Source organism: Triticum urartu, chromosome 1A (assembly GCF_056163025.1).
Source record: "Triticum urartu cultivar PI428250 chromosome 1A, HENAU_Tu73, whole genome shotgun sequence".
Classification (NCBI taxonomy): domain Eukaryota; kingdom Viridiplantae; phylum Streptophyta; class Magnoliopsida; order Poales; family Poaceae; genus Triticum; species Triticum urartu.
Genome location: NC_141873.1, coordinates 588430008 through 588443850, shown reverse-complemented (window position 1 = coordinate 588443850; position 13843 = coordinate 588430008). Strand labels below are relative to the sequence as shown.

The 13843-nt window shown below is 48.7% G+C and overlaps 1 protein-coding gene and 2 pseudogenes across 1 annotated transcript; 2 read left to right on the top strand and 1 right to left on the bottom strand.

The window, feature by feature from the left end:
* Nucleotides 1-5533: 5533 nt before the first annotated feature.
* On the top strand, nt 5534-6569 carry LOC147993174 (uncharacterized; annotated as a pseudogene).
* A 120-nt stretch (nt 6570-6689) lies between these two features.
* On the top strand, nt 6690-7330 carry LOC147993173 (glutathione S-transferase T3-like). The gene is made up of 2 exons (XM_087539250.1): nt 6690-7079; nt 7157-7330. Exons 1-2 carry the CDS (start codon nt 6690-6692, stop codon nt 7328-7330), a joined length of 564 nt encoding a protein of 187 aa, XP_087395376.1.
* A 1886-nt stretch (nt 7331-9216) lies between these two features.
* Nucleotides 9217-10758, bottom strand: LOC147993172 (uncharacterized; annotated as a pseudogene).
* Nucleotides 10759-13843: the final 3085 nt, after the last annotated feature.

Here is a 13843-nt window from a genome sequence, read left to right as displayed (position 1 = left end):
TCAGGTACTCGTCACCGCCGGGGTCGACGGCTTCCCATAGCTCATTAGCCTCGAGCACCCACTCCATCATGATCGCCCACACCACGAAGTTCCCACGGTCGAATCATGGATACTCCGATCTCGTCGGAGCAGCAATTACTTTAGCCGCACCGGAGTACTCCACCAGCTGCTTGGTCTTCTCGTCGTCCGACATGATCTTCCGTTACTAGAAGATCAACCTTGCTCTAGATACCAATTGTTGGCCCAGTCCCGACGCCGAGTACTTTCCGGCGACGGTGACGACGGATGTTGAAGGATGACGAAGCGAAGCAATGTTGGCTGTCTTGGATTCCACCCCAAGTCGGCTGAAGCAATATACAAACGTAACACGTTTGATACGGTACTCATGCACACCTTTTCTAAGACGCACGCACAACAGCCAATCAATCCTTGCTTCGATTGATTACGCCGGAACACACACGTACGCGAGGAGGCTGGTTTGATGGCCGCAGGAACTTGTCGTTCCTGTTTGCTTTATTGCTTCTCAATCTTTTCGGTTGTACAAGTTACAGGGTTCACGCATATATATAGTAGAAGCTATCTGCCTTGGCAATACTACTCCGAGACTAAATCCTACACGGATACATGCAAGAACAAGAAACATATACGCACACGTATATGGGAGGTTATGTCGTGTTTAGTTCCAACACATTTGACAAGAAAACATAGGAAATGGAAAGTCGTGGCAACAATATATATGTTTAGCATTATTGTTTATGTATGCATGATCTTGTTTCCTTCTGATATGGCAGTTTATCATCGCTACTACATCTGTGCTACTGGTAATTTATCGAATATCTGAAATGCCACTGAAAAACAGGTGCTCCTTATACGATGACCGCTTCTTGAAACTGTACCGTTTTTGTTAGGGACAGGTACAGCCACAGGTGCCCAACTTTAGTTATTAGCATGCTATCAATTTGTTTTAAATAGACTATGCCATTCCTTAGAGGCAGAGTTTTTTATCGATAGAAATATAAGACCTACTACCTTATAGACTCTGAATCATATGATTGCTATTTTTTTCCCAAGTTAATTCATCATAGCCAGTTATATAAGCTTACCTTTGTATCATAACGAAGATAAGACTTATCTCCTGTGGTCTCCATAAGTCACCCCCTATCAATATCCTCTCATCTCCACCCAATAAGGCTGTCCTGTTTATCCTCTCAGCCTCAGGATTATTACGGGGCAAGTACTTCTTAGAGGATGGGAAATGCCGTAAGGGATTAGGAGAGACTATAGATTAGAGAGATGACTTAGGCTTAGGGAAGAAAAGGCGCAGACAAGTCTCATTACTTGATTACGAATATACAAACTGTAGCTTTATATAGCAGCCTGAGAACAACAAATTTGGAAACAGATTTTTCTCTAAGAGATCGAGATCAAACTAATCCATCTCTAGACAGTAATAAACTCTATGAGCTAGCTATCTAAATTTCTGTACTATTAACTAGCTGGTAGCATAATTAATGATAGCCAAACTTGGGTATTTCCCTGTCGTACTTTGCATAATACCCATCTCGTCCTCATTTCCCTGTCTTTACATACCACACTCCTACGTGTAGTTCCTTCATCATTCAACCCCCTTGCTGCATGCAATACCATTGTCAATACTGTTCCTATGCTTCAACTTAGTCCCATCCTTTCTCTCTCATTATGAGGTCCAAGCAGCCAAGAAACCTCCTTGCGCTGCCACCTGCTGGAGTATGCCGATGCATTTCCAGGTTATGGTCCTAGTCTGCCATGCCATGGTGAAGATAAATATGAGTTTGGGCTGCTATGGCTATTTGGTTGGGTGGAGCCAGTGTGACGAGAGCCCCCAGTCTTGTGCCAACCTCTGAAGGAAATTTTTGTGGGAGGCTTAGATGAGATAATTTGTAGCAATTTACACCTCTAAATACTCATGTTTTTGCATTGCCCCCCCCCCCCCCCCCCCCACCCCAGCAATTTGTATCAAGCTCCGCCAGTGTTTGGCACAGATTTGATGAGTAGGCATGGATCTGTGAAAGAGAAGTGGAGAGAAGATGGGGATAGTTAGGATGGGATGGTCTGACTGGTGGCCCATAACTGACAGAGTAATAAGGTGACATGTGATATGTGGGCCAATTAGAACTGTTGTTTTGTGACATCCACATATTTATGTGAATTTGAATAACAAATAAACTGAAATCAATTAGTATGTAGTCTTTTAGTAGATTGCTATGTGCACATTGCACTGAATTCAGATGTCGAATATTTCTAATAATCTGTACCTATTTTCTGGCTTTCTTGAGTTTTGCTCGTGAAAAAATTGTTTTATTTTTTATTTATTCCATTTAGTATATGTTACTTTTTTTTTACAGATAACTGAGTTGCGTTGGAAGGAGGGATCTATTGAGAGTGGTCGGCATCATCTCTTAAAGGTTCCTCCTTAGTATCCTAAAAAATATTGTTGTCATTTCTCAAGTACATGCCCTTGATTCAAAGCTTAGCACGGTCAGGGAGCTCCTGATTTGCTATCCACATCTTATCCTTTTGCAGGCCATTGAGTCGTATACTGCCGATGAGCGAGTAGGGTTAGTGAAGCCAACCGAATAGGTGGAATTGTTCCTCTGTCCTTATCAAGGGAAGGCAGCTCAGATACTTGCTGACAACCTGCTAAAGGAGCACTCGGGCAGTTTAACCACTTTGCTTGCAACATCTATTATCGGAGTTGTGGTGTCGCCAAGACCCCATATCTCATCTATGGTAGTTTAAATTTGTGCAATCTGCAAGCGTCCGTCCGTTTTGATTCATGGTTGCCTTGTTCCTCGTCCACTCATCAGTTAATATATGCAAGTATCATAAGATCTGCATATTGAGATGGTTTTATGTTATGTTGTGTCAGAACCTCGTGCACCTAGCCATCTTGGTTTGTTTCCCTTCCCAGGGAGTCAAGTACTTGGTATACGTAACTGCAACAAGTTGAATGCTAAAATTGCTATGTTTGGTTGCTTTCTCGCTTAAGTCCTTGATATATTATGCTAGCAAACCATATCTCGTCTGCTCTAAATATTGCTGCTCTCACAGTTTCAGAATATCACGTTTGCTACTCGCTGTATGATAATTTTGTTTGGATGGAGCGTTTGGAGACTCCTTGTTCCACAGACAAGTTGCCTATGCTGAAATCATGTGAGAAATTTTTTTTTGCCGATTTATAGAGGTGGCTAAAACTGAACCAGGTTTATTTAAAAAAAATGTTGTGTGATCACCTCTTCTCCTCTAGATCTTGTGGTGAACCAGGTTTATTTTAAAAAAATGTTGTGTGATCACCTCTTCTCCAATTTTGCCGATTCTTTCTTATTCCAAGTTTGCTGATGACATCTCATAACACAATATAGGTGATGAGAAGAAGGTGGCGATGAGATGTCTTGCAGCCGTCCCCAACATTTGATTGTGTTGATTTTTTTTCGTGCATACGCAAAAGCTTTGTGTATCTTTGCATTGATAGATAGGATAGCAGTACAATATGGTGTTACAGAATAGAAGCAAGGCAGCTAATTGGCTCGTACACAAGGCTGGCAAGCATCATAGCCATCGCACACAGGATGGCCGGCTGTGCCTCCCAGCGAATCCACCATCTACGTCTGGGGTATGAGTAGGGCCAGGCCCTTAGAGCCGGCACGTGCACAAAGGTGCGCCTCCTCTTGGATCATGTGCACTGCACGACCCACAACGGGATGATCACCATCAAAGAGGTAACCGTTATGATGTTTCCAAAGTGCCAGGCGGTGAGGATGGCGATGGAGGCGAGGCTGCGGCGAAGGCAGGTCATGGTGCTGGAGATGGCCGAGGAGAGCCAGGCGATGAACTCCTCGTCATGGGCAGGGATCGTGGTAGTGCAACGGCACCAGGAGAGTACCTCATGCCAAACTTTGCGGGAGAAAGAACAACCCGCAAGGAGATGCTGCATGGATTCTCGCTCTTGGTCGCAGAGTAGGCAGCGCGGGTCGTGGGGGAGACCGTGACGCGCGAGGCGGTCGACAGTCCAGCACCTACCCAGCAGAGCGAGCCTGATAAAGAACTTGATGAATAGTGGTGGCCAGGATCGCCAGGTGATGCGCCGGTGCGGGTCGGTGGTGGAGCCAGCGAATAGAGCTTGATAACAGGAGCGAGCGGAGTAGGTTCTGGTGCTAGTCCATCGCCAGGACAGCCCGCCCGGCTCGTCGGTCAGGGTTAGATGCCGTAGACATCGCCAGAGTGAGACGTACTGCATGACCACGGCCGTACCCATGCCGCCTTGGATGTCGGTGATCCACGTCCGGTCGAGCACCCATGGCGCCTTGATCGTGTTGATGCCTGAATGAAAAGAACATTGTAGTGTTAAATCTGAACACTTAGTTTTTTTTTCCATTTTCCAATCTTGCGTGAATTCAGTATGAGTGAAGTCTGAAATAAATGTTGAGCTCCCACTGAAATCAACTCTCATATTCAAATCCCTGAAATCGGTGCCCTGTATTCTCTGATCCTGGTCAAGCTCAACCCTGTGCGAGTTTAAACAGGATTGTTGACATCTCATAAGTCATAACACAACGTAGAAGGTGAGATGTCTTGCAGCTGCGCCCAACATTTTTTGTTTACATCAATAATACTTTCTTTCTCAAAATGTTCAACAAATAAAATCGGTGATAGAACTTTCTCGGAAATCAGAAGATCTAGTACTATAGGAGTGGCCAGCTAAGCGATTTTCTGCCGAGTTTGCTTCACGAAAGCAATGAGAGAACGAGACCTTCGCAAAATCACAAACCAACTGATTGCATTTTGCGATCGTTTCAACCTCCTTGACGTGGTAATCTTCATGTTTTTACAAAGTCTCCACCGCAAAACTATAATCGGACTCAATATGAGAAACGTGGGATCCGATCCTTGCTGCCAAATAAAGACCATGCTTGATGGCCAAGATCTCTGCTAAATCAGCACTACTCACATACATTGCTTCCACATCCATTAGAGAGATGCTGCAAGTTCCACGGCGATTGTAGAAGGCTGGCCGGGGAGACGTTGCTTCCACACCGCCGCACCATCAGGCATCGCAAAGGCTAGATGCTGCCGCAAGACTTTGCCGTCACCTCTGTAGGCGCTGCAAACCGCGATCTGCCAGACTGCCACCATTGCAACATGGATGGCTATGTGGTCTCATCAAAACATGAACGACGTTGCGGTTGCCCCACTGTGGAACACCACCGCCGTTGCGGTCATTATCGCGCAACACTATTGGTGTTAAGACTGTCATCCTTGGAAACAGCGCCGTGTGCAGAACACGCTACAAGATCATCAATGTTGTGGTCGTCACCGGCATCGTCCTCTTAGCATCGCCTACGTTGCACAAGTACCGCCGACCTCATCGGAATAGCAGCCACATTGCAGAAGTACCATCATGTTGTCCTGTAGCAGGGCCTCGCAACACGGCACTAATCAGTTCATGCTACCGGCCAACGAGATGTGAGCTCGGCCCAGTAATGCAACATCACAGATGTTGCGGCTGGATTACAACGTCACCAATGTTGCGGCAGCTGCAAGGCCTCGCGGCGTGACGCCAGGCCACTCGAGCGCAGGCCCGGTTTTATTGGGCGTGTTTGGTTCCTTGGGTAGCTACAGGCTGCATTGCACGAGGGGTCCTGGGTAAGCTCGGCCTGGTTGGGCTGATGCAAGGATGAACAGAGTTGGGTGTTTGGTGAACTTGTATGTCATAGCGATCATCGTTTGCTACTACAGCGATAGAGGAGATGGCTAACACGTAATCTCCAGCACTCGAGCCGCCAGTCATGGCCAAAATTGCACTGCTTCAGTAACTATCTCGCATACTTGAACTAAGAGCATCTCCAACAGTCGCGCTAAACTAGCGCCGCGCCGCAAATTAGGCCGTTTTAGCGCGCGCGCAACACGGCGGGTCGCTCCAACGGGCGCGCAAAAACGGCGTGCGCGCTATAACGGGTTGGGCGCGCGGTTGAAAATACTTACCCGCGCGGCGTATTTCGGGCGCCAGCTACAGCGCGCGGCACACTCGAGCGCTCGCGCCGCACTCTCTCCTCTCCTCGTCCTACGCCCCGCGCGCGCCGGCGCCGGCGCCCTGCCACCCACCCATGGACGCGCACACCGGCGCCCCGCTCACCCCGCTGTACAGCTGCGACCCCTCCTCCTCCACCGCCGGAAACCCTAGCGCGGGAAGCGCTGGCGTCGCCACCGCCGGAGCTCCGCCGAGCGTCGGCCTCGCGCGCAGCCTCTTCTTGCCGCCGCGGATGACCACGGCGCCGGGTGGCGTCGCGCCGGCGCCGTCCCATGTCGCCGCCGCACCATCGAAGAAGGCCCCCAATGCGGCGCGGACGAAGAAGGGCAAAACATCCGCGAAGAAAAACAAGGCGGTGGACGGCTCCGGCACCACGAAGGCGAGGGGAAAGAAGCTTGCAGGGCGTTCGACGGCCGCGGCGGCTACCGAAGCGCCGGCGAGCTCACTCGTTGAGCCGGCCGCCGACGCGCACCACGTGTTCGACGAAATGTCCCCAAGGTGAAAAAATTTCCAACTTTTCTTTTCTTCTTATTTTTTCAATGCATCATCATCACATATAGATAGCTTATTTGCATTGTTCGAAAAACTTTGTAGTCTCAATGATGATGCATACATGTCCACTATGGGTGTTGGGTCCAACAATTCGCATTGGTCTCAAACCAATGACAGCCATTTCGAAGACCATGAGTTTGAGGTGGACGAGGAGGGTGAGGAAATTGTCGAGGCGCCGAAAGGAAGAGCGGGCAATTACTCAACCAACGATGACAAGATACTATGCCATACTTATTTGCAAGTGTCGAGGGATCCATCCATTGGAGGTGATCAAAGTAGAGACGCGTATTGGGGGCGAATGAAAGAACACTTTGATGCTCACAACTTGAGTGGAATTGACCGCTCCGAGAGATCACTTCGGTCCCGATGGTCGACAATCAACTCGGATTGTCAAAAGTGGGCGGCCGTACAAAAGGCAGTTGACAAGATTAACCCAAGTGGCACAAATGAGGATGATCGAGTAAGTGGCATCTCATATATGTTCATCATACTTGTTTTTGGTGACCGAAGTGCTAACTTGTTTTGTTTTTCTTGTAGAACAACATTGCACAAAACTTGTTCAAAGAAGAGACAAGGACAACCAAGAAGGGGAAGATCAAGAAAGGCAGGGTCTTTACCTTGCCTCATTGCTATGAAGTGTTAAAGGATGATGAGAAATGGAAGAAGCGTGATGGTTTGGAGGATTTGCATTTGAGCAACAAACGGAAGTGAGCAATTGAGATGAATGATGAGGAGGAGGAGGATGATGCATCAAGTGATGACGGCAAGAGAAGCCCCACACCCAACTCGGTTTCATACTCGAAGCCAAAACGACCGGATGGGTGCAAGAAAGACAAAAACGAAAAGAAGAATAGGAAAGGAGATGATGAGCTCAAAATGCTATGGAAGCTATTGTGAAGGCAAGGATCGAAGCCAATGAGGTGAGGAAAATGGCAAGGAACCAAGATGCCGTGGCCGAGGAGAGGAGGTTGGCGGCCGAGGAGAGAAGGGTGGCGGCCGAGGAGAGAAGGGTGGCGGCCGAGGAGAGAAAGGTGGCTTTGGAGGAGAGGAAAGTGAGCAACGAGGAGCGAGCTAAGTTGTTGGAATGGGAGAAGCACTTGTTCTTCTTGGACACATCTAACCTCAATGCGGCGCAAAAAGAGTATGTCAATCTTGCCCAACAAGAAGTCTTGATCCAAAAAAGAGCCTTGGTTCGTGCAATGGGTGGCGGTGGCTTCGGCGCCATGGGTGGCGGTGGCCTCGGTGCCATCGGAGGCATGGGTGGCTTCGGAGCCATGGGAGGCATGGGTGCACCTCCGGCCGCCATGGGAGGCATGGATGCACCTCCGGCCACCATGGGAGGCATGGGTGGCTTTGGAGCACCCTCCGACGCTATGGCCGCCATGGGAGGCATGAGTTTTGCTTTTCTCATGGGAGGCATGGGTGCACCTCCGGCCGCCATGGGTGCAATGTCTTTCGATGTGCCTTCTCACACACATTTCAATGAAGATGCCGTTGAAGATCTTGCCAACATCGTCGGAGCTTCACATGATGCGGTGCGTGATGCGGTGCGTGATGAGGAAAGGGAGGAAGATTCACCTTCGGAGGCGGAAGAGTCGTCTTCGGAAGATGAGGACGAAGACGAAGACGAGGAAGATGAAGATTGATGTGTCTTTCATGTTTTGAACTTTAGTTTGCATTTGAACTTGGTTGGACGAACTTATGGGCATGATTTTAAACTTGTGGGTATGAACTTTATTCATCAACTTGTTTGTGTCAAATTACACATGTTCATTTTTGTTCAAAATATCATATATGCAAAATGTCCGGCGAGTCGCCCGCGCTGTATTTTTGCGCTCTGCTGGAGCGGCGCGCGCGCTGCATTATAGCGCGGCTGCTGGAGCCAGCGCAGGCGGGCGCGCAAAACCAGCCGCAGCGCGCGGTAAACAGGTTTTTTGCGCGCTGCGCTAGCGCGGCTGTTGGAGATGCTTTAAATCATGATGCACTCGATGACGCAGCAGCGCGGTGTGACGGGATCCAAAGCTCGGCGGCTCCAGACGGCGGGATCCCGCGTGCGGTGGCGCGAGGCAGCAGGATCTGGCATGCGGCGACTTGACGAGGGCGGTGTCGCTTGGTCGACGGCGGCGGCTGTTGGGGCAGCCCTAACTAGCTCTCTCTTGTGGCTGGAGGTAGAAGAAAGAGTACTTCTTCCGTTCCGAATTACTTGTCGCAGGTATGGATGTATTTAGATGTATTTTAGTTTTAAATGCATCTATTCCTGCGATGAATAATTTGAAACGAAGGGAGTAGAAGACAGCAGAATTTTTTCCCGCGCGCGTACGGCCTAATCTTTTCTCTGCTAAACTGGGCTCGCCAAACATGCAGTAGATGCCCGCGCTCCCTCCACTCTGCTGCTCGATCCATCTGATCGTAATGGCCTCCCTACTGCATGGTGCATGCACAGCTCCTCCACGCTACATACACGAGAAACTAACTAACTCCAATACACGCACGCACACGCACGCGCCTGGTCGCCACAGACCTGGCCTGGATGTGCTCCAGCCGGTCACCACGGAACTGGGCATGACTTATTCTAACATTCACCCCTAAGCCGTGATCTAGAGGAGCGCCGGCTCATTGTCGATACCGGCCAGGAGCGCCAGGTCATCCTTCTTCGGCTGCCGGCAGTCGCGTGCGAAGTGTCCGCAGATGCCGCAGTTGTGGCACTTGCCACGCCGCCTTATTGTGCCCACTCCCGCACTGCTCTTGGTGTCATCGTTGTCGTCATGCCCGTGTCGCCGCGCTTTAAATTGAGCCGCCGTGAGCAGGAGCTGGCCGTCACCGCGCTCGCTGCCGGCCTTCGTGCGCCGGCATGACCGCTCATCGAACTCCTTGAACCTGCTCAATGTCTCCTCGAACGCCATCGTCTCCACGTCGCAGAACTGCTCGATACCGGCCACCGCGGAGTACAGCCGGTTGGGCACCATGTCGAGGAGTTTCTTCACCATGGCGGCGTCGCCGAGCGTCGAGCCAAGTCCGGTGTACCTTGCCACCGATCTTTCCGGCGTACACGTCCGGCCCCTCGTCGTCCTCCATACGCAGTCGGTCGAACTCACTGCGGAGAGTGGATAGCTTGGCCGTCTTGACACGATCGGCGCCAACGAACCTTGTCTTGAGGCTGTCCCACACCTCATTCGCCGTCTTATTTGTCGACACCTGCATGAGAAGTTTCTCCGATAGCGCGCCAAAGAGCTGCGCTTTTGCCGTCTTGTTCTTCTTCTCGTCCACCGCCGCGTCGTCCACTAGAGACACAACCTTCCAGTAGCCCTGGGCGTCAAAGATGGCTCCCACCTTGATCGCCCACACCGTGTAGTTCTCCGGTGTGAGCATTGGCAAGGAGAGCGACACCGAGCTGGCTCCAGCGCCGTGCTCGACGTGGCTCGATCCATCTGATCGTAACGGCCTCCCTACTGCATGGTGCATGCACAGCTCCTCCACGCTACATACACATACACGGGAAGCTAACTAACTCCAACACACGCACGCACACGGACTCACGCACGCACACGCGCCCACCCGGTCGCCACAGACTTGGCCTGGACGTGCTCCAGCTGGTCACCACGGACCTGGGCACGGCTTATTCTAACAGCGGCGACGAAGGCCGGCAGGGCTTGGCGAGGACGTTGGCGGCTGTTGGTCGGGTGGCGGTGGCTGTTGGTCGAGGACGGCGCAGCGACTCTTGGTCGATGTGGCAAAGAGACGAAAGATAGAAGAAGAGTAAACGAGCGACAACCTGCATGCGAGATACTTGAGAAACTTGCGTTTCCGTCATCCTGGCTGATGAGCTTCCTTTTGCATCCACGGGCCAGGCTGAAGAGCCCATGCAGCTTACCAAACGACCCATGTTTTACATGTCGGATGCGAGCCACATGCAATTCAGGAAACCAAACACCCCTATGATCCTGTTGCTCAAAGTTACAAGAATGTTGTATCCATACGAGTTCTCAGGGCCCAATAACACAATACCCCTGCCCAAAATCTAACAGTTGCAACATTACATCTTTATCTTTACCTACTAATAAAGCACGCATTGCTTCTGAGATGAATCGGTCCTTCATGCTCCGCTGTCGGTCACGTCCACGCGGAGGAGTTGCCGCCATCGCCTGTTGTTTCCCCGAGCCGCACAAGATCGGCCATGCAAGCCTCGAGTTCGTCTCGCGAGAAGATGCTAGCTCGCGTTGTTCGTTGACTCCCTGCAGCACCCCTCCAAGCCCCTTCTCCTGCGTATCCGCCCCGGACTCTTCCTCTTACAAATTCACTAAAAGAATAGAATAGTCCTGTTGGATGATAATTTTTCATGATTGTACAAGTTTAGAAATTTCAAATCACAATTGCAAGCCTGTAAAAAATATCAGTGGTGTTCTTATTTGCCAAGTTAGAAAAGAATAATCACAAGGATGTACAGGGCTGAGACAAATATTTTTTTTTGGTTGAGATTTTAGACACTGACGACACACGTTCGTGACAGCTTAGAATGTTTATATGACAGCTTCTTTCTTGAAGGAAAAAGATTACAAGTGGTGCCCATAAGTAAAAGGAATGATAATTAAGAACAAACATGCATGAGTTGAGTGATTGGCATGGGCAAGTTATTCAGTGGCACGTACAGGTGCAGGACTTAGGTGCACGCATGCATGTGTAGCCTCGATCCGTTGGCCGGACTATAATTCAAACTTCTTGAAGTCTATCATTTAGTTGGAAATAAGTATCCATGCAACGCGTGACCCTGCCGTTGGCATTTGACTTGAACGCTTGGAGTTTGTTAACTGGATAAGTACGTATGCATGATACTTAGGAGTCCCCACCGGAGATTTAGTGGGGATGCCGTTGGCCACCAACGATTGAATCTACTCGAGGATGTATCATCTAGCTTTGGTATAAAAGGGTCTGGCGAGCTGCAAGCTGGGGGGTTTAGAGTTGATGGGCCGCGGCTAAGCGCGATGGCGCAGTTGTCACAACATCCACGCCGGAATCACCAGGATCAAACTCCCTTTCCTCACACGGTCACACCACGTTCACCCTTCACACGTACACATCCATATCCATATACTCCTCCACATACACGGTTGTTTCAATCTTCATAACATCAAGTCTTGGATCAATGACGTTGCCTGGTGAGTTAATTGCATGAAGGTAACATGCGGTTATTTCTTTTATTTTTGTTCTCTCCGCTACAGTTTAGTGACATCTAGTGGCTCTACATGGCGATCTAATCGTCGCCACGGATGTGTGTTGATCCAATGTGAAAATGAAGAGTGATGACACCTAGTGGCTCTACATGGCGATCTAATCGTCGCCGTGGGTGTGTGTTGATACGATGTGAAAATGGAGAGTGATGACATCTAGTGGCTCTACATGGCGATCTAATCGTCGTCGCAGATGTGTGTCGATCCAATGTAAAAAACAAGAGTGATGCCATCTAGCGGCTCTACATGGCGATCTAATCACCGCCGTGGATGTGTGTTGATCCGATATATAAAAACAAAGACATGGCGATCTAATCGTCGCCGCGGATGTGTGTTGGTCCAATATAAAAAACGAGAGTGATGACATCTCGCGCCTCAACATGGCGATTTAATCCCGCCGCAGATGTGTGTTGATCCGATCTAAATAAAGAGATTTATAACATCCCGCGGCTCTACATAGCGATCTAATCGCCGCCGCTGATGTGTGATGACTGATGACCCAATATGAAAACAGAAGAAGATTTATGACGTCTCGCGGCTCTACCTGGCGTTCCAATCGTTGTCGCAGATGTGTCAATTACTTGCGGTTGTTGAATCGTGGTGATCTACAAATTTTCACACAATTGTCATTCTCTGAGGGACAGCCACATGCCTACGCACACACTCAAAGTCTGACGTCGTGATCAGCACATTTACCTAGACTAGGAGCAGCCTTATTTCCTTCAACAAAAGCACCTGGGAGTGGGACTTCATCTGGTAACTAACTGTTTTAGTCTCCTCAACTATGGGCATACAGAATAAAAAAATTATGGGCATACAGGAGGCTGAAAGCAGCATACACGTGTGTGATTTCAGATTATTCATGCTAGAAAATATGCTCAATTTTGCTCATATCAGAGGCAAAAAAAAATTCTCTGGCTTCAAGGAAGAGCAGCTTTGCTATTCTTGGGTTTTGGCAACAGTTGACGAGTCGTCGCCTTTTCAACTGAAAGTGTTTCAGAGTCTGTACGAAGTCAGAACACTAGTGTTTATTCAGAAGCAAAAAAGAAAAGATAAGTTCAGCAGTATGTAACCAATATATTCAGTGGTCTGACTCTTGAATTGAGGGCAGTATGAGTGCAAGTTGTGTGGTCATTGTTCGGGAAACAGAGTCACATGAACCATTTGAGCCTAGTCATTGACAGGAACATGTGCCTTCATAAAAAGATTATGACTAGTAAAAAGGGGCAGAGAATGTGCAGATTTGCTACAGTGTGAGCCAAATGACAGATTGACGAGTGGTGTAATCTACACGAAGAGGAGTTTACATCCGACACTACGGGCTAACAACATCGTAATCGAAATTTAAGAGGTGAACTCCAAAAAGGTTTGATCTCAGCTTGTTTGCATTTAAGTGAAGAAGACACATTACTGCAGGAGATGTAAAGTTTCATTCGATTAGGCATTTGGGAAGATCTAAAAAAAAATTTAGTGCAAACAGCAGTAGTGGCACGACTGCGCAGTTGGCATCCACAATTTCTCTTGCACAAACCAGAGGGGGGCCTTCGGGACTCCCAGTTTACTGAGATATAGATAGCATGCTCATACATGTGGTCAATAATTTTTGATCATTTGTTCAGTCATGAGATGATTAACAATATTTTCTCGTAATTTAGCGGAAGTAACCAAGGAAAACAGATAGTCACGTCTGACTTGACGAAATTCTATAGGCTAATTCTTAAGGAGACTGAGGTTGAAGCTTTTATGAGGCACTGATTATTCATTTAGGAAGGATCTGTAGAAGTTTGGGCTCAAATGAGGGAATCAACCGAGCTGCTCAGTAATTCTATTAAGTGGCGTTTACTAAACAGGCTTGTCGCCCTAATGATTGAATCAAAGAAAAATCCAGTAAATTTCATATACAATCACAAGTACAGTTCTCATGTAGGTGCACAACAGCGTAATTATTTAGATTATTTGTGATCTCCAGCATGCCAGATAAAGCCATGTTATCACAGGT

Coding starts and splice junctions, on each gene's coding strand:
- LOC147993173 (XM_087539250.1), top strand. CDS start 6,690: ATGGGTGTTGGGTCCAACAATTCGCATTGGTCTCAAACCAATGACAGC. Junction 7,080..7,156: donor GCACAAATGAGGATGATCGA/GTAAGTGGCATC, acceptor TTTTTCTTGTAG/AACAACATTGCACAAAACTT.